Source organism: Nothoprocta perdicaria, unplaced genomic scaffold (assembly GCF_003342845.1).
Source record: "Nothoprocta perdicaria isolate Ctin4 unplaced genomic scaffold, notPer1 scaffold_195, whole genome shotgun sequence".
NCBI lineage: Eukaryota > Metazoa > Chordata > Aves > Tinamiformes > Tinamidae > Nothoprocta > Nothoprocta perdicaria.
The window spans coordinates 41,044-65,264 of NW_020455149.1; the positions used below are offsets into that span (position 1 = coordinate 41,044).

Genomic DNA, 24,221 nt, shown 5'->3' on the forward strand with positions numbered 1-24,221 from the left:
TCTTTCTTTTGTATTCCTTTTTCTTTTCGCTCTTTTCTTTTTGCTCTTTCTTTTTTTATTCCTTTTTCTTTTCTTTTTGCTCTTTCTTTTTTTATTCCTTTTTCTTTTTTTTTCTTTCTTCAAGCGCGGCACCTTAGTGCCGCCGCTCACCGCGCCCGCGCAATGCCCGAGTTGCGAGCGCCGCTCCGCTGCCCCTGCGCGGGCAGCCGCGGCTGGGAGGGGGACCCGGCGCTGCCGCCGCATCCCGGGCTGACCCAGCGGGAGGCGGGTAACGGGAGGAATTTGCCGTGTGATGAGCGCGGACTCCCCCGGCAGCGGCAGCCGCGGGGGGCTCGGGCTCGCCCAGAGGCTCCGCTGCGCCGGGCGCAGATAAGACGAGGAATTTGGGAGCATCTCGCATCCGGCGCAGACACTTTCCAAGGAATGTTCCTGAAACAAAGACCCAAATTCCTACATCCTGATTCCTGTGGCTCCCAACAGCTGAATGCCAGCGGCCAAACTGTCCTCAAATCCCTTGGTTTTGTGTGTCCTGGGCAGGCATCCCGTCTAACTGTTGCAGTTTCGGCTGCACTGAAATAGTGGGAGCTCACCTGGTCTGTTTGCCCTCCGTGCTCCTGGCAGTGCAAAGCCAGCTCGTTAGCTGCTGCCTTGTGCCCTCCTAAACCGAGTGATCCTTGAGCAGGTCTTTGTCCTGTTTTGAAGGAAAGAGAAGTGGTGGTTAGAACCGTTCTTGTAAAATAGCATCAGAACTGAGATGTGATTTTGTGTCTACCATATATGTTGTCGTATTATGTGCACCACAATGCCACAAGATATTTTAAAGTTTTCTTTTTTGTCATTAAAACAATTGATTAAAGTCGCTTAACAATCACTAGTTGCACTATGCCACATTAATCACAATGAACCCTGCTGTAGGCATTGCAGAAGTGATGCGGAAAGCGTTGCACAAGTCCCTAATGCTGCAGTTCTGGTTGTACTGTGCCCAGGGAGAACGGTATAGGGGGGTGACACTGCCTACGGTTCGGGGGCTGGGCACTGCCACCTGCATCACTACAGTGGTGTGTTTTTTTTTTTTTTTTTTTTTTTTTTTTTTTTTTTTTTTTTTTTTTTTTTTTTTTTTTTTTTTTTTTTTTTGAGATATTTTCATCTAGGGGTGCTCTTTGAATAAGGGCTAAGAAACCAAACTTCAGATCTTTAAAAAGAGCTTCAGTGTAGCAAAGCAGAATGTTGCATAATTCAGTGACAAAATTGCTTTGAAGAGATTTGACTTGTCTCTTTCCAGATTTCTATACAGTGTCCTTAGCCTCCGAGTTGCAGTTTTGCAGCGGTTTAAAGCTGACAGAAGTGAGGCTGCTACCAGAAGGGATGTTCCTGCCTTGATGCGCTTCCCATCTGCACTGCTGGGAGATGCAGGGAGAAGCTGTGGAATTAGCTAAAACTAYTGGGGAGCTGAGCATAAAATTAACCCCCGAGCAGAGGAGTGATGTGTGGGATTCCCACTCGCAGCGGCAGCTGCCTGGGCAGCAACGTGAACTTGTGTGGGGTTCACTCTGCAGACGCTCAGACTTCTCTAACTTCACATCGACACTCCTGCTTGCTCTCCCCCAGCCCAGCGTAGTCCTGCTCCCTGCTCTACCCTCTTGTGGATGCAGCTGGTCAGCAAGCCTTATCTGGGAGCTGCTCCGGCAAAAACTTGTCATTTTTAGGTAGGGTTGATTTCCAGCTGACTCACCCGCTGGATGCAGCCCTTCTTAGGGATCTCTTCTGCTGACAGAAGAGAGGAGAAAGGATAGGGCAGACAGGGCATAGCCACCACATCTCTAATCTGGAGCAGTGAAAGCTGCTGTGTACCTGCATCCTCATTCAGGATGGGTGCACATCTGCAACCCCTGTTTCTCCCTCTCTCCACATTTGGAGTAGTTTGAGCTGTGTCTCCCTTTGCGCACGATAAGCATGCTAGCAAGTTCTTAATCAGAGGAGGAGCTGAGAAGTCAAGAAATACTTCTAAGCACTTGCAAAAGCCCCATTTTTTTCTAAGAAAAGCAAGTGAAATACTGTTGTGGCTATCCAGAGAAACCGAACTGCAAGCCTAGGCTTAGGACTGTGTGCTTGAGTGGAGGAACTCACTGCAGAAGGCAACTGGCAGAGGGGCTGCAGAATTGTTTGCAGCTGCAGATCAATAATGGGGCAGGACACTTAAAACAGGTCATAGTTTAAAGCTCACCCACCTCAGAAAGCCTGCTTGCCTGATGAGAGATCAGAGGGACTGTGCCCAAGCCCTGCCTTGACAGCAGAGCGGGGCTGCGCTGGGACAAGCTGCGCCGCCGAGCGCTGACTTGTGACTGGCACCATTTCCATGGGGATGCCTGGCAGGGTTTCTATCCTCTTGCCTGGAGAGCTGAAGGGGTTTGTGACAACTCATGGCTCTTTCAAGGGCTGCCTTAAAAAGAAAAGTTAGAAACCAGCTCTGACACATTTCCCCCCCAACACCTAGTTGTAACCTTTTGTGGCTGAATCACTTAAGAAGCGGCGTCTGAGCCGCCGATTCCTCAACAGTGAGAGCAGGCAGCCGGTGGTGGCGGCGGCGGGACCGGCCGTTCCCAGCGCGCTATTTCTGCGCGTGAGTCAGATCCCTGCAGCTTCTAGCCATTCTGCACGCTGATATAAAATACAGAGCCATTCACTTGTCAGATTATTCATCTTGCTCTTGGATGCAGACTTTCTTCAAAGGCCGTTCACCCTGGCACCTCCGTGTCAGAGGGGGCTGTCCAAAACAAATCTGTTTTCTCAATCTCACGCTGCAGCCCAGTAGCTCGTAATGAGCGCAGAGTGTTCTTCCCGAAGAGCAGGAATGCACTTGCTGGTTAAGCAAAGCAGGCATATCTAGTTAGCAGAGAAGTGGGGAAATCTTTCTCTGATGGCTGGTTACAAGGAAACGGAGGCAGGAGGCCAGCGTTTGTGTTTTGGGCTCTGTCAAGATAAACTGCAGAGCCGCGCGCTCGCAAGCGAAGTGTGTCAGCAGCTTGCTGAGCTAGTCTTAAATAACTTAATTGTTCTCCCGAAGAAAACTTTGGAAGATAAGTCATGCTTCTGCTGTTGTGAAATGCTGAACACATACGTACACACACATACAAAAAAAAAAAATTAAAAAAAAAAAAAAAGCAGGAAAAAGTCCATTGGCCAAAGACTGGTCCTGTGCACAGGCTTCCTGACTCAGCGAAGCCACCACTCAAATGAAACAGAGCTAGAACATTGTGAAAGGTCTATTTGAAAAACAGATTAATAATTTTCCTGAAAGCTTTATCCCCCAAGAGTGAGTTTATCTTTTGGCTGGGTGCAGGTCAGAATTACCAGAATTAAGATCATTCTTGGAGACTGAAGACTCCRCTAGTGAGGTGCTGAGGGGAGAAGGGGGAGTGTCTTTTTGCCTTATTCTCCTAGCAGAGCAGGAAAATGCAGGGAATGCATTTGCTATGGGCTCACTGGTTAATAGAAAGAAAAGACTCTTCTTCACTGGCTTACAGAAGTAGTTATAAACCTAGATTGTTTATCAGAAAAGCACTTAAAATAATTTTTTGCTGCTTTAATTGGTATTTCTATTTGTATTTTTAAGAGTAACTAATAAATATATTAAAACTAAAAGCTTAGTTCTCTTTTTGGTACAGATTCCAACAAGCTGAAGTCAGTTTTGTGCTTTCCTTCATTTGGGGAAGAAACATATAAAGGGTATTAGAGTCCTGGCCATCCTCAATAGGCTGCCCTTCATAAATAAGCCTAGCAAGCTCAAGTACACCGTTGAGGATTTCAGACCCTCAGTCAGAAAAAGACTACTTCTTTCTTTCCATTCCTTCCTCCAAGCATCCCCTCTGTGACAGGTCCGAGAGGGAACGGCAGCAGGAGCAGTGGCTTTGGAACATCCAGGAGCAGCTTTAAAGCTTGAGGCCAGCTCTGCCCCCGCCGGCCTGCGAGGCTGCTCCTGGCGAGGCCGCCCAGAGCGGCTCCAGCAGATGCGCGGCCTCCAGCTTTCCCTCCCTGAGGGCCCCCACGCCGCTGGCAGACCCAAAACTCCCCGGGCACCCGCCGCTGTGAGGGGAACGAGGAGGGAGAGGGCGGCCGTGGCAGGGACAGCCCCGGGGGGCTACATGGGGCTCGTCAGGACGAGCCCCGGGCATCACCCCGTGCCGCGGAGGAACCGGCGGAGCCCTCGGAGTGAGGGACAGCAAGAGAGCAGGGAGGAGCCGGYGCTGGGAGGAGAGGTGCTAAAAACAACCCTAAACCCTGGAAATCCTATGCCTCGTTAAAACTACACTTATACCAGCATCACTTTATAACTCATCCCTGTCATCGCCGCTCGGATCGTCAAGCCAGTGCCTACACATAAATACCGGCTGCCTCCTGGGAAGGTCAAGGGGCCTTGGCTGCGACTCCCCTCCTGCCTTCCTGTTTTGACTGAGGGAGGAGAGGGCTTGAAGGGAAGGCTGTAGCAACCACACTATACACAGGCAATGCTTCTGAAACATAAGATTGGGCAAAGTGCTCAAGAATAGCACCGGGTAAGGGTTTTTGGCAAGTCACTGCTTTGCTAAAAATGAGGTTCTGAGGTAGCCAAACCCATTCATAAATTGGAAGCAGTTTCATGGAATAGTTTCAGGCAAAACAAATGGCAAAGCTTTTCATTTTGGGCACTGGCAGTACAAGCTGAGGAATCAAAAGATTATTAAAGCAGTTGGAGGTAGTAGTTGCCTTTCCCTGAATAGCCGGTTGGTAGGTAATACGCACAGGCTGTGGGAAACCAGTCTCAGTCCTCTGCTGTGACCCCAGGGATTAAACTCATATCACAGAGCCCAGAAAAATAACATGATCACTGGGGTGTGTGGTGGATTCACTCAGGCAAGAAGAAACACATGCAAGTTGGAGAGGAAGGTACTCCCTGCAGGAAAGGGTGCTGGGGTTGGTGTCCCTAAGCTTGCCTTCATGGGCTCACCCAAAGAGCGCTGCATGACATCTCACCAGGAAGGAAAAAAGACAACTAAATCCTAAACTGCTATGGAGCAACTCTTGTGAATGGTAGGATGCCTAGACAGTCTTCGTTTTATTTAAAAACAAATTGCTGATTGCTGTTTTGAATCTGGGAGAGAAAAAGTTCATCCAGGACTCCTACATCCAATCTGAGCAACCAGGGTAAAATCTGGTTTGGATAAGTCAAAACACTCTTTTGGCACTCTGAAATACTTCTTACACCCAAGCTAGAAGTTGAGCAGAATGACTTTTCGTTGCATGGGCCAGCAGTGGAGCAAAGTGGGTAGTGTTCAAATAATATCTTTTATACCCCAAAGTTTCTCACATATAGGTACATACACATATTTATTTTTGCTACTCAGTTAAGGACTGTATCTCTGCTGCAAGRCTGCTTTTCTTTGGAACCAGCTGTAGGCTACCTCTTTAAGTCAAGTAGGATAGTAAATGACTTATTTACATGAGACAATTCAGATTTTTGAACTGCCATAGAGGGAGACTACACCAAGCTTTGATTTCTTATGTTTTTCTCCTGCCCATCACCAACTTCTGAAACATGGAGAAAGCAATGATTTCGGGTGTCCTGTGGAGGAAGTGACTTGACCTATACATAAATGATGGCGTATCTGTGGGATCTACTGGGATGGATTTTGAAAGTCTCTTCATATATTGAAAGTCTCTCAAAGGAGGGATGGATATCTGAGTTCTCTAGAGAAAGAATTGAAGTATATAGACCTCAACTTCCTGATTTTATAAACTTTTACTCCAACTGTTTGCTTTCTTCATACTGAGGTAAACTTCTTGTGACACTCAGTTTCTAGATTTTTTCTTGGAAAATCTAAAAAAGGCAGTGCAAAGAATAGGAACTGCCATACCATATGTCCTTACAGCCTCAGTTTATTTTCCATAATTTATTTTTGAAAAAAAAAAGTTTTTTAATCCTACAGTCCTACAGAATCCTACAGAAGAGTTACAAATGAACATGTGTTTGAAGTCAGCATTAAGAGTCTGAAGTTAGCTCTTTAATGAACTAATCCTTATGCTTCTATATAAAATCACCAGAGATGTACACGTGGGAGATACTTTGCCTTTTTTGTCCCTGGAAAAGGTAGTGGGAACCAGATCTGAATAGAACTGGAGGGAGTCAGCTGGCATATTTGACTATGGAGCCTCATATTTATCCTGTGAATTTAAGAAGCAAAATAAGGGATACACACAGAACATGTTCGGGTTTTTTGTGTGTGTGTGCGTGGATTTTTTTTTTTAGTTATTGGGCATGTTCCCTAAACGACCTCCCCAAAGGATGCTCTATCTCTTTAAAGTTCCTTTGGTGCTTTGGTGAACACCATTGGCTTTCAGAAAGCCATTAGCTTTCTGAGCAGAAATTATCTCATGTTGTATGGACTCCTCCTCTCTTGCCTTCTTGAATCTTGCTTTAGAGCAACAGAGCTATGACCGGCCTACACACAACAACATACTGTCTTTCAAGATTGGGATTTCTGAGATGYTTCAGAGGTTGGTCTAATGTTGCCTTGGCCTCTGAAGAGGTCCTAAACCCATACTCCCAAACTGAGATGTATGTATTTGAGGCAAGGCCAGAAAGAAAGGAGATAYATTACTCCAACTGAGGAAGAGAGCTATGCTGATCAGTAACAAGTCCTAGCCTGTTTGCTAGTGAACTATTAGCCTAGCCTTCACACTGTATAATATTTGTCCATATACCATATATTATATACAGTAAAAAATATATTTATATATTAGCAAGATCACATATATATACATATATGCATGTACACATATATAGAGCAAGATCACCCAACTACAACATGACTTCATTAGTTTAATACTCAAAGGACTGAACAGTACTCAGACAATTCTGCTTGCACAGACAGTAAATTGCATGCTTTTCCTTGTGTTACGAGTATACCCATGTTGAGCGACATGCTCATTGCTTAATCTGACAGATCTTCCTGTTTACTCCTTGGCTAAGTCACAGTTATTGGGAAGACCTAGTTGCCAAGCGCAGATAAAAGCAGGATTTCTTGTKATTTGGCCTGCAAATGCCTTGACAGGATGCAGTAGCAGCAACTTTTAGTGGGCAGCAGCAGAGCCTGGCTCTCTGGCTGCTCTTTTGGAAGCGCAACCAAAAGCACAGCAATAAAGGAATGATGGGAGAAGGCATCTGCGGCAGGACTTGAGAAGCTTCTGCAGCTCTGAACTGTGTTATAGTCTTAATCCATCCCTGCTGTTTGCTACGGAGATGGCAGAGATCCTTGCCAGAGTATGAGGGATAAACACTTAAGATGCTGCTTCTCACCGACCATTCCTCTAATTCTAATAGAAGAACAGGTAAAAGTACAAAGCAGCAAAGTGTATTAAATCAAAGGAGTTTAAAATTTTTCAATTTGCAACTTCTTTAATCCCTGACTTTCACTAAAAACCTTAAAATTGTATGACRCATCTTAAAGCTTTTTATATATGATTTGGTGCTATATTTGCCACCTACAAAATGCACTTGCATTAGGCTTTTTTGCTCTGCCATACAACTTTTCTGCTTTCCTGCTGGAACAGTCTTCCTAACTTTGAACTTTGTGCTTCAGTGTAATGTCTTCTCTCCTCCCTGCAACCAGCTCTTGACGCCTCAATTCCTGCTAACTCCTTGTAATTTCATGTTATACAATGGAACATTTTTGGCTTGCATAAAAGCAAGATTGCATCTTTCTCTCATTAAGAAAGGAAAGTTAAGTCATCTAATTAGATAAAACTGTGTATCAGAAAAGGCTTCCCCCCCCGAAATTGCAAGCTCAAAATCTCCTAGTCTTTGTCTCAGAAGAGTCCTTTAACCAGAAGGTAAGATTTGACAAAATTACGTTTTACCCTGTRCGAAGCTGGACAAATGATTCTTGCATAAAGCTCTCTTGAGGACACAAGCTAAGTTCTCACAAGTTTGATTTGCCCATAACCCATGACTCTTAAGATGCTATGGAATCAGCAGAGATACATGTTTGCTTTCATGYACCTTCTCTTGCTAAAATCTCTGAGGTCCTTCATTTCAATGAATCCTAATGTTTAATGAAAAACAAATTGATAGTATGACTAATCCCCATATCGTGCCAACAGCTTCTGTGGTGATTCCAGCTACGAAAACAATTAGTGTCTAACCATGTGTGGCAGACCAAAAGCTGCATTTGTTGAAATGATCAACATGTACAATTCCTGTTGAAGCTGGGGCCATCCTTGCAGAAGAGGGTAACTGAAAGAGCAATTTTTTAGCTACAAAGTCCACTGACTAGTGGAGGATTTCTGAGCAAAGTGGTCACAAAATTGTTGCTGCTCTCAGAAAGTGGTGAAGTTTTTAGTTTGCCCTGAGTAGACTGCACTCAGAGCATCTTCCCCTCTCCTCCAAACCAAAGCCTGTCTTAAACTATAAACTATAAACTTTCAGAAAATGCTTCTTAAAAAGCTAAAACCTGTAAGCTGTGGTCACACCTTAGCTGCCACATGAAAATCCTCTCAGGATGTGTCAGGACCAAGAGATATATTCCTGTCCTGCAAAGCTGAGCACTTCCACTAAAGAAATTGTTGACAACCAGATAATCACCTGGCCCCAGCGCAGCGATGCCTTTCTAATCCAAGCCAAGGGGCTGGCTATTCCAGCCAACCTGGCACTGTGTCACTTGGCTCCTGAGCACTGTGCCGACACATGCTGACTTGGACACACGCAAGAGTACTCCAGAGAGAAATGTTCCCAGAGCAAGACAACATTTGGAGATGACAACTTTGGCTGGGACTCTGTATGGCTTTCAGAGAGTAGATGTCAGATGCTTGCATAACCCACTAAGCTGGATGTCTGACTGTGATATAGGATGAAATTGCATTTAAAAAGTCCAGTTACAAAACCAAGAGAAGGGCAATCCTGATAAGCTTTTAGGACAGTAGCACTTCCCAAAAAGTCATCTTAGAGATTCCTGTCTGAAAAGAAAGCAGGGGAAGCAGACTTTTTACATTCCACAGCTAGGTCACGCAGTGACAAACAGTAGCTGTTTCAATATACTTCTTTTCCTCAAACACCAATGCAATAATATCAAGCCCAAATATTGACAACAAAAGATATTTTTCTCTCTTTTTCTCTGGCTTTCTAAGCACATTGCATTTTCATGGCTGCTCCAGAGCTACAAGGAAAGCCATTTTATCTGAACAAAAGTTCTGATGATCGTTTTACTGAAGATGAGTCTTCAAGGAAAACCTCAGGAGAGGGACTCATTGGCACTGTTGAAGATAGGGAAAATTTGAGTGCTTACGAGTGAGTCATCAGCGTTAACAGAATTGAAAGATAATTTTTTTGGCAAGAACAGTGAGAGCCCTATCTTCCAGACAAACCTGCTCCGTTTTCTAAAATGGCCCTGAGAAACTCCATACATTAAATGCGAATCTGCACTCCCATGTGTGCTTGATTCATTGCAATTCCCTGAAGAACAGCGTAAACATGTTCTTGCAGCCCATGCAGGAAGCTAACATCTGGGTTCTGTCTTCGGTTGACCTAGGAGGCCACATTCATCAAAACCGAAAAACATTGTGTAGAAAATGCCTCTTCAGGCTTCATCAAAGCCAACTTCTGTTGGTTCAGCTAACTAGGTGGTGGAATTCCCCAGGCTTTACATCTGCCTTTGCCAACGCTTCTGCAAACTGGYGCCAGAAACCTCTCCCCTTTAACTCTAGGGAATGAAGTAGAAGAACGAAGTGGAAGAACTATCAGTAACATTTTGATTCTCTTCTGCTATTGCAAAAGCTGGTGCTTCATCTTTCCCTTTTTCCTCACATATCCCTAGGATGAGATATTTTATTGGAAGGATGCTTTGATAGCATCCACCCTTGCAGTTAGACAGGTGTTTTCTAGGGCTGGCCAGCTGTCTACTGTGTCCTCCCACTCTTCAAAAGTTTTCACAGTCCACTCAGCTGGAACAGTTAGCTTGGGACTCTGGTGTGCACAGCCTTTGATTGGTTTACTTTAATTTTTGAGCTGTGGGAAGAGGAACAAGGTAGTCTTTTAGTCCATCCTTGCATTAAACTAATTTTCATTAAGGGCAACTTCTGTTGAAACAATCCTAAAACTGGGTGTTCTGCAATCTTTGATTCCTCTGGTAAAAATAACTCCAGTAGTCTCTGCCAGCTACAATAATAAGGTTTTCCTGAACAGAGCTTTAGCTAAATCCTAGAATAACACTGTAAGAGGAATTCTAGAAATGCTAAAACTTTCATTATGCAATCTGAGTTGGTGTTGTGAGGGTGATCAAACTTCGTGCTTCAGGACACTGACTGAGGAACTTCAGGCTAGTGGAGAAAGCCACCTCTTGTCCCCACTCCCTTGCAGCATGACATGAGGTGGAGAACATTGCCTCTCTCCCTGTTCTTTGGGTGCCTTTGGTATCATCTGCTGCCTAAGGTAATGCACTGCATGATACAGAGCAAAGTACTGGCCCAACACAGCAGGTTCTGCCTCTCAAAGCCCAGCTCAAAAGCTGCAAACTGTGCTCGCTAACACATTTCTTAGCTCTACCTGCTTTTGCAGAAACCGTTTCTCTGAATTTTGTTTCCTGGATGGTGGTTGCCAACACTTCCGGGGGACGCAAGCCAGTTTTTCCTGCATACGAGAGAGAGAGATGTGCCGGTGGTTGCTTTTTCCAAGAAATAGGTGTACGGTACAGCTTCTCCTTTACAAGATTAAACAATTCTAAGAATGTTCCCTTGTGTGGCTCATATCCTCTGGTTTTATAAACTCAACCTTTGCTTTCCTGTAATACCTTCATTACACATGTTTTCTCTGCTCCATTCCTGACATCTTAAGCTGGTCCTCCTTGCCAGTTTGTCAAGAAAACAGGCAAAGGGAAATAAGCAACTGTGCTTCTAGAAACTTTGCATAAGAATCTGTTTGTGACTGCAGAGCTCTGGAAAGGAGACTCCGAGCCCTGGCATCTACCTACTTTCTTCTTCCTGTATTTAGCTGACTAAGATTCCTAAACAGCAGCTTCTCATCTTAAATTATAGGTTCGGAGTGGAGCACTTAGCCCACAGCTTGGATGCCTTGTCCTGATTTAGCTCTAGCTAAATTCAGACTCTTGTGGGAGATGGCCCTGTCTTCCCCAACACCTCAAGCTCTTCCTCCCGGGAGCATTAGTCTCGCATGGCGGGGACTGGATAACCCCACACTAACCAGATGAGCTGCATAGGACTAAGGCAAACTGCTTATTCCCTGGTGTGTTGCTTCCTCAGCACTCACAGCCTGCCAAGACTGATGCAACTCAATAAAACTGCACATGTGAAATGAGGTGCAGCAGAAAGCGAGAGCGCCAGACAGACTCTGCTTCCCTTTATTGTATGAATCAATAAAGAATAAGTGAATATAGTGATGTTAAGACTTTTGAAAGCACTGCCTGTGAAACCTGCTGTCTATGTGGTCTTTCAGGGCTGCACTCTGTCACTAACAGATCTTCTTAGCTTTGTCTCTGGAGTTAACCAAAAATCCCTTTCTATCAGAGGGATAGTTTGCAGGAAGAACAGACCAGAAAAGGATGCTACAGGAAAAACAGAACAGAAGCAGGAAGTGAAAGTGCAGCACTAAATAACAGGAATGAGTAGGACTACCACAAACACCGCTAAGCAAATATTATCCTACTTGAAAGGAAACGGTAATATTCATGGGGACGTATGCACAGAAAATATTCTCCGGTTGCTTGCTCACATTTAATTGGGAGCAAAAGTGTTTTTCAGGGRAGGGAGACCAGTTTTTGACAAAGYGGAGTGTGATTTCTGCTTCTAGACAACTGCTGTTGTCTGGAATAAACATTAAAAAAAATCATGGTCTCAGAGGAAAAGAGAGCAAACCCCTTCAGACAGACAAAACTGATGGAGCACATTGCATTTTTAGACTCATAAAATGTGATGGCTGGCCAGTTGGCTACTTTGTCTGCGGAAAGGAAGCCAAGTTGCTCCTTCCTTCCTTTCAAGAAAGGTACAAATCCAAGCCTGTTCCTTCTAGCCTCCTGACAGTTTTATTTACCATGCAACCTGAAGGAAGTGGATATTGGTACAACCTGTCATGCTTGGTCGTAAATCAGTAGATTTACAAGCTATCAAAAAGACTGATAGAGGAAATAATTGTGTGTTTTGTTTCCTTAAACTCTATAATCTTAAAAATAACTTAGATGTTATTAAATAACTTATTAGTGATAGAGTGACTCTAGTCACCTGAGCAGCTGTTCTTTTATCAGAATATATGTAATAAATTTAAGATCTTTTTTGGCACACATTAGTGACTGAATGTTGGAGTAGTGAAGATAAAAATCTGACTTACAGTGTACAAGTGGTTAGAAAATTCCAGTTCTAAAATAACAGTCCTTGATCAAAGGAGCATGGTTGCAGGGCAGGCTGATTAGAAACTGAAACATTAATTATAGCTAAGGATTAAGCATACCTCTTATCTACACTTAAGTAAAAAGTAATAAAGAAGCAAAGACTTGTCTTAAGGCCAAGTCTCCTGAATTACTACTGACAAAGCCTAAAGCCTTTTAACACCAAGAAATTTTAGTGTGCCAGCAAGYGTTTGTGCTGATCTAAACACCAAGCCCTGGCCATTTGAAAAATGGTGTAAGAAGGAACCACACATAGGAAGGCCTAACTGAAATGAATATAAAGCATTTTGCATTGCATACAATACACACAAACTGAATTACGACCGCTGAGGTCTGACACCACCTGCTAGAAGTAGGTGGGATGGTTATTCTGGGACTCGTCTCCTTGTGAGTCACTGCTCCACAGAGAGCTGTAATACAAGTGCAAACCTTACACATTAGGACATGTAAGAGCAGTTAATCTGCAATTTATCTGCAATTAAGTAATAGCAGGTTCTTAGCTGACAAGCTCTGGTTTGGTCACCGTCTCTAACTCTTCAGGTCTGGTAGTTAAGAACTTTCTGTGAAAGACTGAAAAGTTTCTTGATTGAAAAGAATCTTGCTGAGTAGCAAGGGAAGGTGAAGKTTTGTGCCCTCACTGATAAAACAACAGATGAAGTGGTGGTAATTTGAGTCATCTAGCTTTAAGATTGTCAAGAAACAAAGGAATAAGATATGATACATAGAGCAACACTTCTAAAAAGTGATAAAACCACAACGTGGCTGGTCTGTGCAACTCATCAACACAGCTTACCACAGCCCAATACTGCAGGATTTGGAAGGATTACATATGTGAAATGCTAGGGATGATAGTTTCTCCATTAGAATGAAAATAAACATATGGTATAAAGTTTCCAGGCTTGCAAATTTCCCCGACCTTCAGCTGGGAGGGTTCAATAGGGCCAGGATTTTCCGAAAACCCTTTCCTAGGTTTTCTTGCACTTTTATCGGAAACCTCTAAGACCAGAGTCTGTTGGAGCTAATATGTCACATCAGAGTAAACGAACTAGGGCAATGAAAACATGTATATTTAATGTAAACTCATCTCCAGTCTTTGGTAATCAAGACCTGATCCATGAAAGCCCCCACAACCCTCTAAAGAATAAGATTAATTCTTGAGATGGAAGTCTTTCACAAGATTATTTGTACAGAGATGTAGAATTTCTATGCAAAAGACTAAGAAATATATGGAAGCTCAACTCTTATTTAACTTAACTGATTCACCCAAAGGCAATTTAAGTTTAACTCTAACAGCAAGCTTTCTCATTTTCCTGTCCTCCAACCTCTCCTCTTAAAGTCTGCAATTATACTGTTCCTCTAAGTATGAYAATATATCCTTTTTTGCTTATTCTTTCCACTTTCCTATTGAACAAAATGGCCAAAACATTTGAGAAAAGTAATGTGTTCTGTTTTCATACACTCAAATGATACAAACCCAACAGTCTAAAGATGTCTAAATGCCATGCTGTTAGAAAAGCAAAGTTTTATGTAGAAAATACCCCTTATACTTATAAAATTTAATTTCTCTTTTAGATGACTTTGGATAACTCATCTGGACTTGAGCTCAAAGAGCTTTGACTTGGCCCCCTGGCTCTGTTAGTCAACCTGAGCTTAGCATCTGACGCTACAGCTCGGTGCAGTCGGTGCTGAGGTAGAAATATGATGGTAGCGTTACCAGTAACCATAAGCTTGTAATTCTCTTGCCAAAGCCCTCTGTGTCTCCTGCCTTCCCAAATCCTACCATTACAGGTTTCAACAGCACACGATGCACAGAACATGTTTGAGTCTGTCCCTGTTCCATGCCTCGCCTTCCTGCAATGCTGCTGAGCATGCGTCGAGTGGAAACTATCCTTTGAGTGGTACTTCAGTACCTTTAGCTGCTGTGGTCTTCATCACGTCCCACTAGTAGCTACGAAAGGGCTCTGGCAGTGACTGAGCTTGCCTTTGGGAGGCTGTCACACTGAAAGCAGCAAAGCATCTGAATAAGCTTTTCCTTGTCTGTCTCCATTAAATAGACAATGTTGCATCATAGCTTTTCTAAATGCTTCTATCATGACAAATCGTGCTTCTCAGGCCGTGTTCAGGTCTGTAATAAGTATGGGTAAGCATGAGTGGCTTTGCATCTGCTTGGCAGCAGAGTGACCCTTTTGCGTCAGAGTTAGAGTCCACCCAGTCCTGTCCACCAGTGGAAAAAGCTGAGGGAAAGCTGGAGAGCAGAGTGAGCAGGCTGAGATGCATCCCTGTGTACCTCCTAGCAGCCTGCAGCTCTGAAATTATTAGCAGCAGAGAGGATGAACCTCATCTCTTCAGTCATCTCTCATAGGTTTCTCCTTCATGAATGCAGAAGGGTAGGTGCATATCCTTAGTCTCCACAGCATCCCAGAGCAGTGAGTTTCACAGTTAGTTTCCACATTCAGGAATTGTGTGTTTAAGTTTTCTGGCCAGTGGCACTCCTGTTGTTCTATGCTCCAAAAGCCTCAGAGCAGCAAGGAGGCAAAAGTGGCCTCAGGCAGGGCTGTCCTTGGTCTGGAGCAAAGGAGGCCGTTAGGCAGGTGATGGAAGAGCAGCTGCTTATTTCATGGCAAAATCCTGGAAAAACAAGATGTTGGCTGCCCTGCAGCTAGGAAGGAGACAGCGACTGCTGTGGAGGAAAGTTGCTTCCCAACAGCACTTGTTGCCAGGCCCACTTCTTGCCTTTCTTTGGCCACAGCAGAAACAAGAAATTTGACATCGACTTTTCATTCCTGCACTCCATTCCAGTTTTCTCTGGCCCCTGCTTTCCATATGGGAGAGGAAACTTGGTCTTGGACCCTGTGCTTAGAGGTAGCAAAATTCACTTTCTGGTATCCACTCCTGGCAGAAGCAAAGCTGAAGCTGGCTCTTCTACCTTGACACTCTACGTGGTGTTGCCTCAAGGCAGATGTTTGATCTGTCTTTGCAATGCACTGCAGAGCAGGTGCAGCGTTCAAAGCAGTGGGTTGGCATGCTCAATTGCAGTTTCCCTTTGAGTGGATCAGATGTTCTTGTCTCAGCAGAGCAATGTCTGTGAAAATGGTGGGAAAACATTGTTGCCATGTGCAACATGAACAACTTTCAGCCTTGAGAGAGCAGCAGTTCACTGCTTTGAACTACCTCCTTATGCAAAACGTGGCAACAAAGAGACTTTTTCAGTCCAATTTTGGTGATAAGTCAGATGACTATAGTGGATTTTTTTTCTTGCTTATTTTGGCCAATCTTGATTTTGCTTGCTCTGTTCTGGAAAGAAAAATGTTCTGGGTTTTGGTAAAGATGAGCAAATTTAACTGCAATATGGAGTACAAAATGGTTGTTATTTGGACATATGAAGAGATTTCTTAAATTTGCCTTAAACTGAGGCAGTAAATCTGAATCATCTGCTGGTTCTTGACAAAATTATACAACGATTGCCCACAATTGGGAATTTGGGTCGGTAGATCCTCCCTAACTGCCACCTTTTGGATGGTAATGTTGCGAACAATGAGTTGAGATGTTGAATGAAGAGAAGTTACATCTGAATTCTTTCTTTCTGCTCTGCTGAAAACTCTCCTGAGTCATGAGATACTCAAACAGGTTCTAGTCAGATAGATAGATGGCTAACCAGCTCTACTATACCAAAAAACTCTTTTCCATTTAAGGAAGGGATTTTATCAAATAACTGTTGATGAAAGCTATTACACAGAATCTAGATAAGAAGTTCTAAAATTACTTTGATGCCAAATGCATTTGGTTGTGCTTTCTGAGGACTCTTGTTCTCACTCTGCCAGTGGAAAAAAATGCGGAGAACATTTTATTCAGAAGTTGAAGCACTGATGTTTGGAGAGGGTGAAGGATACTTAGACGGGATGAACTTCTTGTTCCTCACTGACTCTATAGCATGGCAACAGACACAAGCAGGAAGCTGGAAGTCTGTTTATTCTTTTTCTTTCCCTGCTAGACTCCCAAAGGTACCTGTCTGGAGTCGGTGAAGATTGCCATTGATACTGGTTACCGCCATATAGATGGTGCCTTTGTCTATTTCAATGAACACGAAGTGGGGCAAGCCATTCGGGAGAAGATTGCAGAAGGAAGGATCAAGCGAGAAGACATCTTTTACTGCGGCAAGGTGAGAAATTGCACTCAGTTTATTTACACTAAATCTGAGATTTCTGTGAATGGACTTTCCGGAGAATGGCAGGAGTTAACATCTGAAATGCTTCTAAGGCCAACAGCCATTATTTACCTTTCCTAGTTATTTCCATATTGCCTCAAAACATTATAAACATATACGGTTTGTTGTATAACTCAGAAATCACTTTTGTACTCGGTTTATAGCTCATCTAGCAGTGGGAACGACGCAACAAGCATTCTGCCTGGTATCGTAGGTACTTGCATGTTTAGATCGTTGTGAGGCTCAGCAGTGCTATTACTGTCCCGCATGCTGCGTGGGCACCAGTGTTTGTATAGTCACACAAAAAGCCTGATCTGAACAATGATCCTGCAAATGAGTTATTTTCTGTTAGAACAATTCCCCATATAGGTTTACTATGAGATTGCACAATGAAAGGGGTAGGAGTAAGCACGTGTGTTAAGGTGCGTGTGTGCTGGAGAACAGCAAGTGCTTCAGCTGGTACTGCTGCGAGAAAATTACTCATCAAGCCACACCCTTAGTTACTGTATCTGTCATTAAGGAGCTCTAGGTTCATGAGTCGACTCACGTGCAGAGAACGGGTTACCATACTTTCTTTTTCAATCAACAAGACTATTCGGAGTAGTATATGAGCTACTGACTGTATTCAAACCCCAACTGTATGAGTTGATGCTCTACTGGAGAAAGGAAAGGGGAAACAGATAAAAGTTGGTACAAATACAATTCCCAGATCACAGATATAAGAGAGAGAGAGCTCACTGCCCATGTCTGGATAACCATCAGATACTCCAAGAACGTTAACAGTGCCTGTATAGTTTGCAATASTGTTTAATACCTCAAAATATTCTTCCTGCAGTGCTTCTTTAAGTCATATCAGCCTAATATTTTCCCTTTCTCCTTTCCCAAGTAAAAGGTAGTCCACAAAATTTACTCAACTCTTTTGGAAATAAACATCATAGTTCCTAGAATGAAAGATCCCATGGGAGAAAAGGTCTGTTCGGCTCAGCTGTGAGTAGTCTGGTCGGGCTCTATGATCTGGGAAACTAAGCTTCAGACTGGGAAGCTTGCAGATCAAGTGGATTATCAAAGTTATAGAGCAATTTCCAAGTAAAGCAATTTCCAGTCTGTTAAGTTTTCCTAGTTCCCTACTCAATTCTACTGGTAACAATTTTACCATGCCGAGCAAAGTTTCATGCCCTCGAATTTTCCACCTTTATCAGGGTAGTCTCTCAGCCTCTCATATGTCAAAAATGTTGATTCGAGTCAGTCAAAATATTTTGTTTAAACTGTTCTACAGCTTCATTACTGCAAATTACCAAAAACACAAAATTGTGCCAAAAATTTAGAACCAGATGTCCTAACAATGTTGAGTCCTTAACTTGGCCTCCTGCTTTCCCTGCTGTTTTCTACTCCCTCCCCCTTCCTTTAAACTTTCATGTTCAGCAAGTGTGCATCCCTTGTTAAAACGTTATTAGGACTCTCAACTTACTTTTTACAGTTAAGAGATTCTATATGAATTTGTTTGATCTAATTGCTAGTGGATTTTCCTTACCAGTTAAAAATTGAACCATTTATAAACATTTACAAACCATGAATAAACAAGGAAAAAGAAGATGCAATTACATAAGTTATTTTTTTCCCAGAAAAAAAAAAAAAAAACATTTCCCTAAACCATAAAATGAACCACCTAGCAGTCTCAGTGCTGCACTTCTCAATACTATGAGTCAAGACCTATAGTTTCAGGCTTACTTAAAATTATGAGTTGAGATACACATGGATTTGTGTTTCTGTTCTGTCTCTTGTCTATTCTTGACCACAGATTTAGACTCAGATGCTCAGGTTGACAGTTTGTTAGAGTACAACTATAATCTTAAAAATGCTCRAAGGAAGCAGCAGAAAGCATCCTACACCCAGTTAAGTCCATCACAGCCAGGGATTTTTACAGGTCCTATTGGACATTTACACAGTAGCAATGAACTCACAGGAAGAGTGTATCCCTGGATGTCCCTTACCTTACAAGCTGGTGTATCTTCAGCTTTATGTACCGTATGAGCTATAGGCAAATATGCAGCCACTAATCGATCAATGACTGGCATTAAGAGTTGCATCTTCTGGGAAATGTAGTAGATATAATTAGTCATTCTTGAAAATAGCAGGCACAACAAACTCGTGTTTGTTTTCAGCCTCTCAGAAAGCAGAAGTGCTGGAAATCCACAGCACTCTGGAGACTCAAGCACCTCTCACAGATCCTTCCTTAAACAAAGATTGTGCCCATCAAAGGCTGGTCCATCAGCAGTGACTAACGGCAGCTTCACCAAGTGGCAGTATTACTGGAATAGTGACTTTGTRTAATTGTGCTGCATTTCCCAGTTGAAATCATCAGCACTTGCACTTGGCTTTTGCTGCTGGCTGGTTGATCAGACAGAGCAACTCAGTATCCAGAAATTTTAGAGGTTTTCTATCRATTGCCAGCAGTTCTCTTGGCTTATATAGCAAGACCTTTTTGGTCTCCTCTTTCATCCCAGGATATTTCTTTCATTAAACTAAAAGTAACATTTCCAGGGAATGTGGTGTCCTGAAATGCCAAAGCCAGCTGGCAACTTGGATAGCTCTAATGTCTACATGGATTCTACTTAGGTAGATATTACAATAACTTGTACAAATCATGAAAACAGTTAGAAAACCCTTAAGTTTCTGTGACATCTATGTATTAAGGCAGTATAAATGTTTGCCATTTCTGAAGGGTGTTTCTTTAGAACTTACACAGTTGTTTAAAAAGACTTTTATTCACTGGTAGGTATTTACTGAACTCTACTAGCAAAGGCACTTAGAAAGATATACATCTCTGAAACTACCAACATACCTCAAGTTATTACATTGCTAAATAAAAATAAAATAAAGCAACAAAGCAAACTCAAAATGAAGGGTATAAAGGGTAAGTTCCATAGCTGTATTTAAGCTCAAAAGAATATTCCAGTTTACACATACATGTAAGACTGGCAAATATTTTAAAAATCCAGACCTAAGACTTCCAGAAAATTCCATGGAAGACCTTAAAACTTTGAGAGCAGGACCTCGGTCCTTTTACTGAAGGAGATTTCCTTTAATGTTGCCAGTGCTTAACATGATCATCTCTTCATGAATTGCAACATAAAGATGGAGTTAAGCATAGCATGAATTTCCATGTGCCAACCCCATAGGGCAGCATCAGATATGCTTCTCTGGTAACAACTGAGCTTCAGTATAACACATCCTTGCCTCTGCTGGCATAATTGAGTAGGCACCCTATTCCCTATTCTGGGCTTTCCGGCAAATAATCTGGTTAAAATAAAGTTCTAAAATGYTTTAAATACATTTTAAACGTTTTAAATAGTTTTTAGCAAACTAAAGTATTCTAAAATACCTCAGTAGTCCCAAAATACCTTCTAAAATACTTAATTTTAATACTTTTAGAGCTAAAAATATTTTGGTTCTAAAATACTTTAGCCAGGCTTCYTTTAACACCTTTAATCACTGTTTTCTGAAAAAAAAAATATGAATACAAGTGGTTTGTACCTCAAAGATTCATTTTACACCTTGGCACGCTGTGACTGCCTTTATTGGTGGCAGAAATGAGTAGGCAAAAACTGTACTAAAAAAAAAAAAATCCATATTTTCCAACCAAAAGAAGATGCCAGAGATTTCAACATGACTCCAAATTTAAGTTTTGCACACAGACAGAAAAATAAGATTTGTCAGGTTATTGTTTGCAAGAAAACATCACATTTAGCCTTTGACTCTGTGTTATTACCAGCTTTAGTGGCTCTCAGTCGCAGTAATYAGTTCACGAAGTGCTCTTGGTTACTAACTACCATGGTATGGTAGTTTTATTCTTGCAAGAGATCTGCATTAGCAGAGTTCAATTAAAGTTAACTCTAGAAGATAAGCAAGCAAGCAAGCAGTAGCAAACTCAGGGGCATAACCCTTCAAGGAAACATTTGTGATTAAAAAGAGTGAAAAAGCTGTGTTTTGAGTAATCGCACCTGCTTTRCTGTAAGCAAGCAATAATACATCTTTCAATGCGCATTTTGGGGGGTGAATTAAAACTCTTCCTAGGTCAGGCAATGATTCAGGGTCTACGACCACATGAGAAAACCAAAAGATTTTCTCTGTGCTTAGTGTTTGGCTATTCAACAGCTAGCTCACATGATTTCAGGCTCTGCWTTAAAACATAAAACTGACCACAGATTTCTTGTGGGAACAGTCAAAGTTTCCCAGTGAAAGCATATGCTTGGAAAGCTCAGAAAACAACATGGATCTGCCCAGATTCATTGAGCAAGAGCTTGCAATTTACCTAACTTGGAATAACCTGTTCTAAGCAAACATATGGTGGCTTTACTGGGTCAGCACGAGGACAGCTCTGGGCAGGTATTCACACCTTATTTCTCTCTTCCTCTGGTTTCTTCCAGAGGAGAATAGGACCTCCTTTCCTTTAAGTTGATGTTGACCATCATGGCTTTACACTGCCATGTGCACACTTCACAAAGCACAACTGTGTGCACTGTGCTTTGTCAGAAGGACAAGAGAAGGTAGGTAAAAAAGCTCAAGGATCCTCGCYATATCTCCTTGCAACCAAAAAATGAGATTCTCTACTTGTTTCCTCAGCTGTGGAACACCTGCCACCCCCCAGAACTGGTACGCCCAACRCTGGAGAAAACACTGAAGATCCTTCAGCTGGATTATGTTGATCTCTACATTATTGAGCTGCCTATGGCTTTCAAGGTGAAAATTGTTGTCCTAAAATTTGCACAGATAGCACACAATGGAATCTTTGTCTAGAGTCCTCCATCCAGTTTCCAAACCATGCTGAAAACAATATTTTGGYCAAATCATAGTCTGCTATATACACTGCCTGCATACATTTCTGTGTGGAGGGGGCTTATAGAACATATGAGAATGGTGTTGACAGCTGCAGGACAGGATCCTTGGAAGGACAAGGCTCTTCGCTGGGATTGAAAACACACTTTCTACACTGAAGAATTATTGTAAGTGAAGCAGTACATGTGTCTAAATCCTCTCTGAGCTAGGAGGAGAGAGTCACGAAGAAAAAGGTTCTAGCAGGAAAGTTTAGGGTGGGGGAGGGAAACAGGTAACAGAGGAGAAGAACCACCAAATGAGTTTCCTTGTTCTGCCCCAGAAACCAAGCAATTTCTATAGCACTAAAATTACTGGGAAAATGATGGTTACTATCTTAATCTCGTTAACTCTAGAGTGCTTCTCTCAGACAACTCTCATAGATGTTGTTTGGGACTGGGGACTTGGGACTGTTGGTGCCAAATATAGGGTTCTCTTGCCCTCAAATATCTGAAAAACTCCCTTCATTCTGCTGGTTCTGGAGAACTTGTCTCTGAGCTGACAAACCCTTCTAAGTGCAAGTGTCTAATGGATTGCACACCTCCACTGCATCAGTTCCCATGGATCCCTGACTTTTCCARTTCCCACCAAGTAGGACCATGCTTTATCGCTTGCCCTCTGCAAGTACATGATATAACAACATCAAAATTTGAAGACAGAGCCTCAAAACACACTTAACTGGCTTTGAACCAGCAGCATCCCTTTTCTTGGAGAGAATAGGACCAAGAAATTAGCTGGCTAATTGTTAGGGAGTAGGGGGAGAAGTAAGCTCTAAGCTGGCAGTATGTGTTTCTGCAAGGAAGCAGTTCTACAGTTATTAAAATTATACTCTAATTATGAGTATAATAATTATGGATTCTAAACTCCCAGAACCACTATAAAATAAAGGGTTGAGCCATGTAGCAATCACCTTAGACTTGCATTTCTTTTTTTTTTTTTCTCTGAAGGAAACGTTAAGACATGTATATGAGTAATTGGMCACGTATTAAAACTTTATTTCTACTGTCCCATCTATGGAATCCTTTTGGGTASTTTTTAAAAAAATTCCCACCGCTTGCAATTTCCTGTTTCCCCTTACTTCTGTTTGTATTCTTTAGTAGTTCATTCTCCCACATAGTGAAGGTCATTGTCTCACAATATAAAGATATAGACTTTAGGCTTTAAAGTAATGTACATCTGTCTCCCTGAGGCCTGTATCAACAGGCTGAGACACTAATAGCACCAGTTCTGGAACTTCACTCATGTCCCCCTTGAGAGAAGAAAAAACAAAGTCATTTTCTGCCTGAAAAAATATACATTTTCTGGGTGCCAAATATATATATATATAAACCCACTTTTTCAATGGTGACAGGTTTCCTGGTTTTGCTCCCTTTTTCTCTCACCCACACACTTCCCACATGTGGTATTTGCTTTTGGTGAGGAATGTTCAGGTATAACATACTCCTACTCTGCCCTGCTCTGTAAAAGTTAGCTACTTGAAAAAGCTTTCCTGTCTCCCCCAAAAAACTTTTAACAAAGCTGACCTCTGCATGAAATCARTGAAGAGCATGAGGCAAAGGCTGCAGTCCTACACCAATAAATTGGTGAGAAACTTGTCTCTGCAGGTCCCAATGATGCAAGCTCTCACAGGAGCTTTCAGGAAGAATGGGAGAAATACGTTTTCCAAGAGCACCGCTTGAAGGGGGAAAATGCCACCACTCCAGCACTCCATATGCATCAAAAATGGCTAATATCTGGAATTACTTTAAATACGGAGTTGCTAACACCAGTCAGCACTTCCCTATCCTTTCTTTTACACAAATTCCCTGTTCAAGACAACCAGCCTTCCCACCTTTCCTGCTCCCTAGTGAGCGCTCCTTCCTCACATTACACAGAGGTGGTTTTTCCACCAGGTGTGCTTGATGAGACAGGCACCGGTTGGGACATGCCTTCTCCTGGCCACTGCTTGCCTCTGCCCAGGAAATTCCTATCTGCTGGCACATTGTTTAGGTGGCTCCCTGGTCAGATGACTGATCCATCAATGAGCTGYTACTTGTGCACTAAATCACCTCTAGAAGTCCCTTCCAAACTGAAGTATTCTATGATCAAGSAGGAAAGCAGCTTATCTTAGCCTTATATTGAGTAAGCCTGTTGCCATGCAGCTCCCTGTAGGCTTAATGAGGRCTAATCATTGTGGAAACACACAACAGCTGGTACCTCTAGACTCAGTCAAGATAGGTTCATATCTAAGATACTTTCTCATCCTAACTTTGCTTGCTTTTTGGAACATGATTGGTAGTCATAGAGAAAAAGGGAGGGGTTGATAGAATTGCTAATCATTGATTAATATAAAAAAAAGTATTGTTGAACAGAAGTTAATGAATTAGAAATGGAACAGTCTAAGCAGTCCTGAATTCTGAGCTATCCCATGAACTCAAGGATGTCCATCTAGAATGAGCCTGTAATCTACGGATGGTCTATTGGGATACTATGGGGTGGAAGAGGATGTTCCAAAATGCTAGGAGTGGTTTTGCAAATAAGGCTTTTCCATCTAGGTTATGATGGCAAAGAGTATGTCTTCTAAATATTGAGAGAAAAAAATTTATCCAGCAGTCATCTATCTCCCTCTCGTCAAGTTTTTGGGTTTGGGGTTTTTGTTTTGTTTTTTTTCCACAAGACATAGCAACAAAGGCAGCAGGTCTTTGTGGAATTCATTGAGGAAAGCCAGCACATTTGGAGGA

General features: G+C 42.5%; 1 protein-coding gene across 1 annotated transcript in view; it reads left to right on the forward strand.

The window, feature by feature from the left end:
• Positions 1–24,221, forward strand: part of AKR1D1 (aldo-keto reductase family 1 member D1) — a 35,366-nt gene that overhangs the window by 790 nt on the left and 10,355 nt on the right. Inside the window, exons 2-3 of the mRNA XM_026037262.1 lie at positions 16,417–16,584; positions 21,253–21,369. Coding sequence (XP_025893047.1) covers positions 16,417–16,584; positions 21,253–21,369 — 285 coding nt within the window. The remainder of the gene's footprint in view (positions 1–16,416; positions 16,585–21,252; positions 21,370–24,221) is intronic.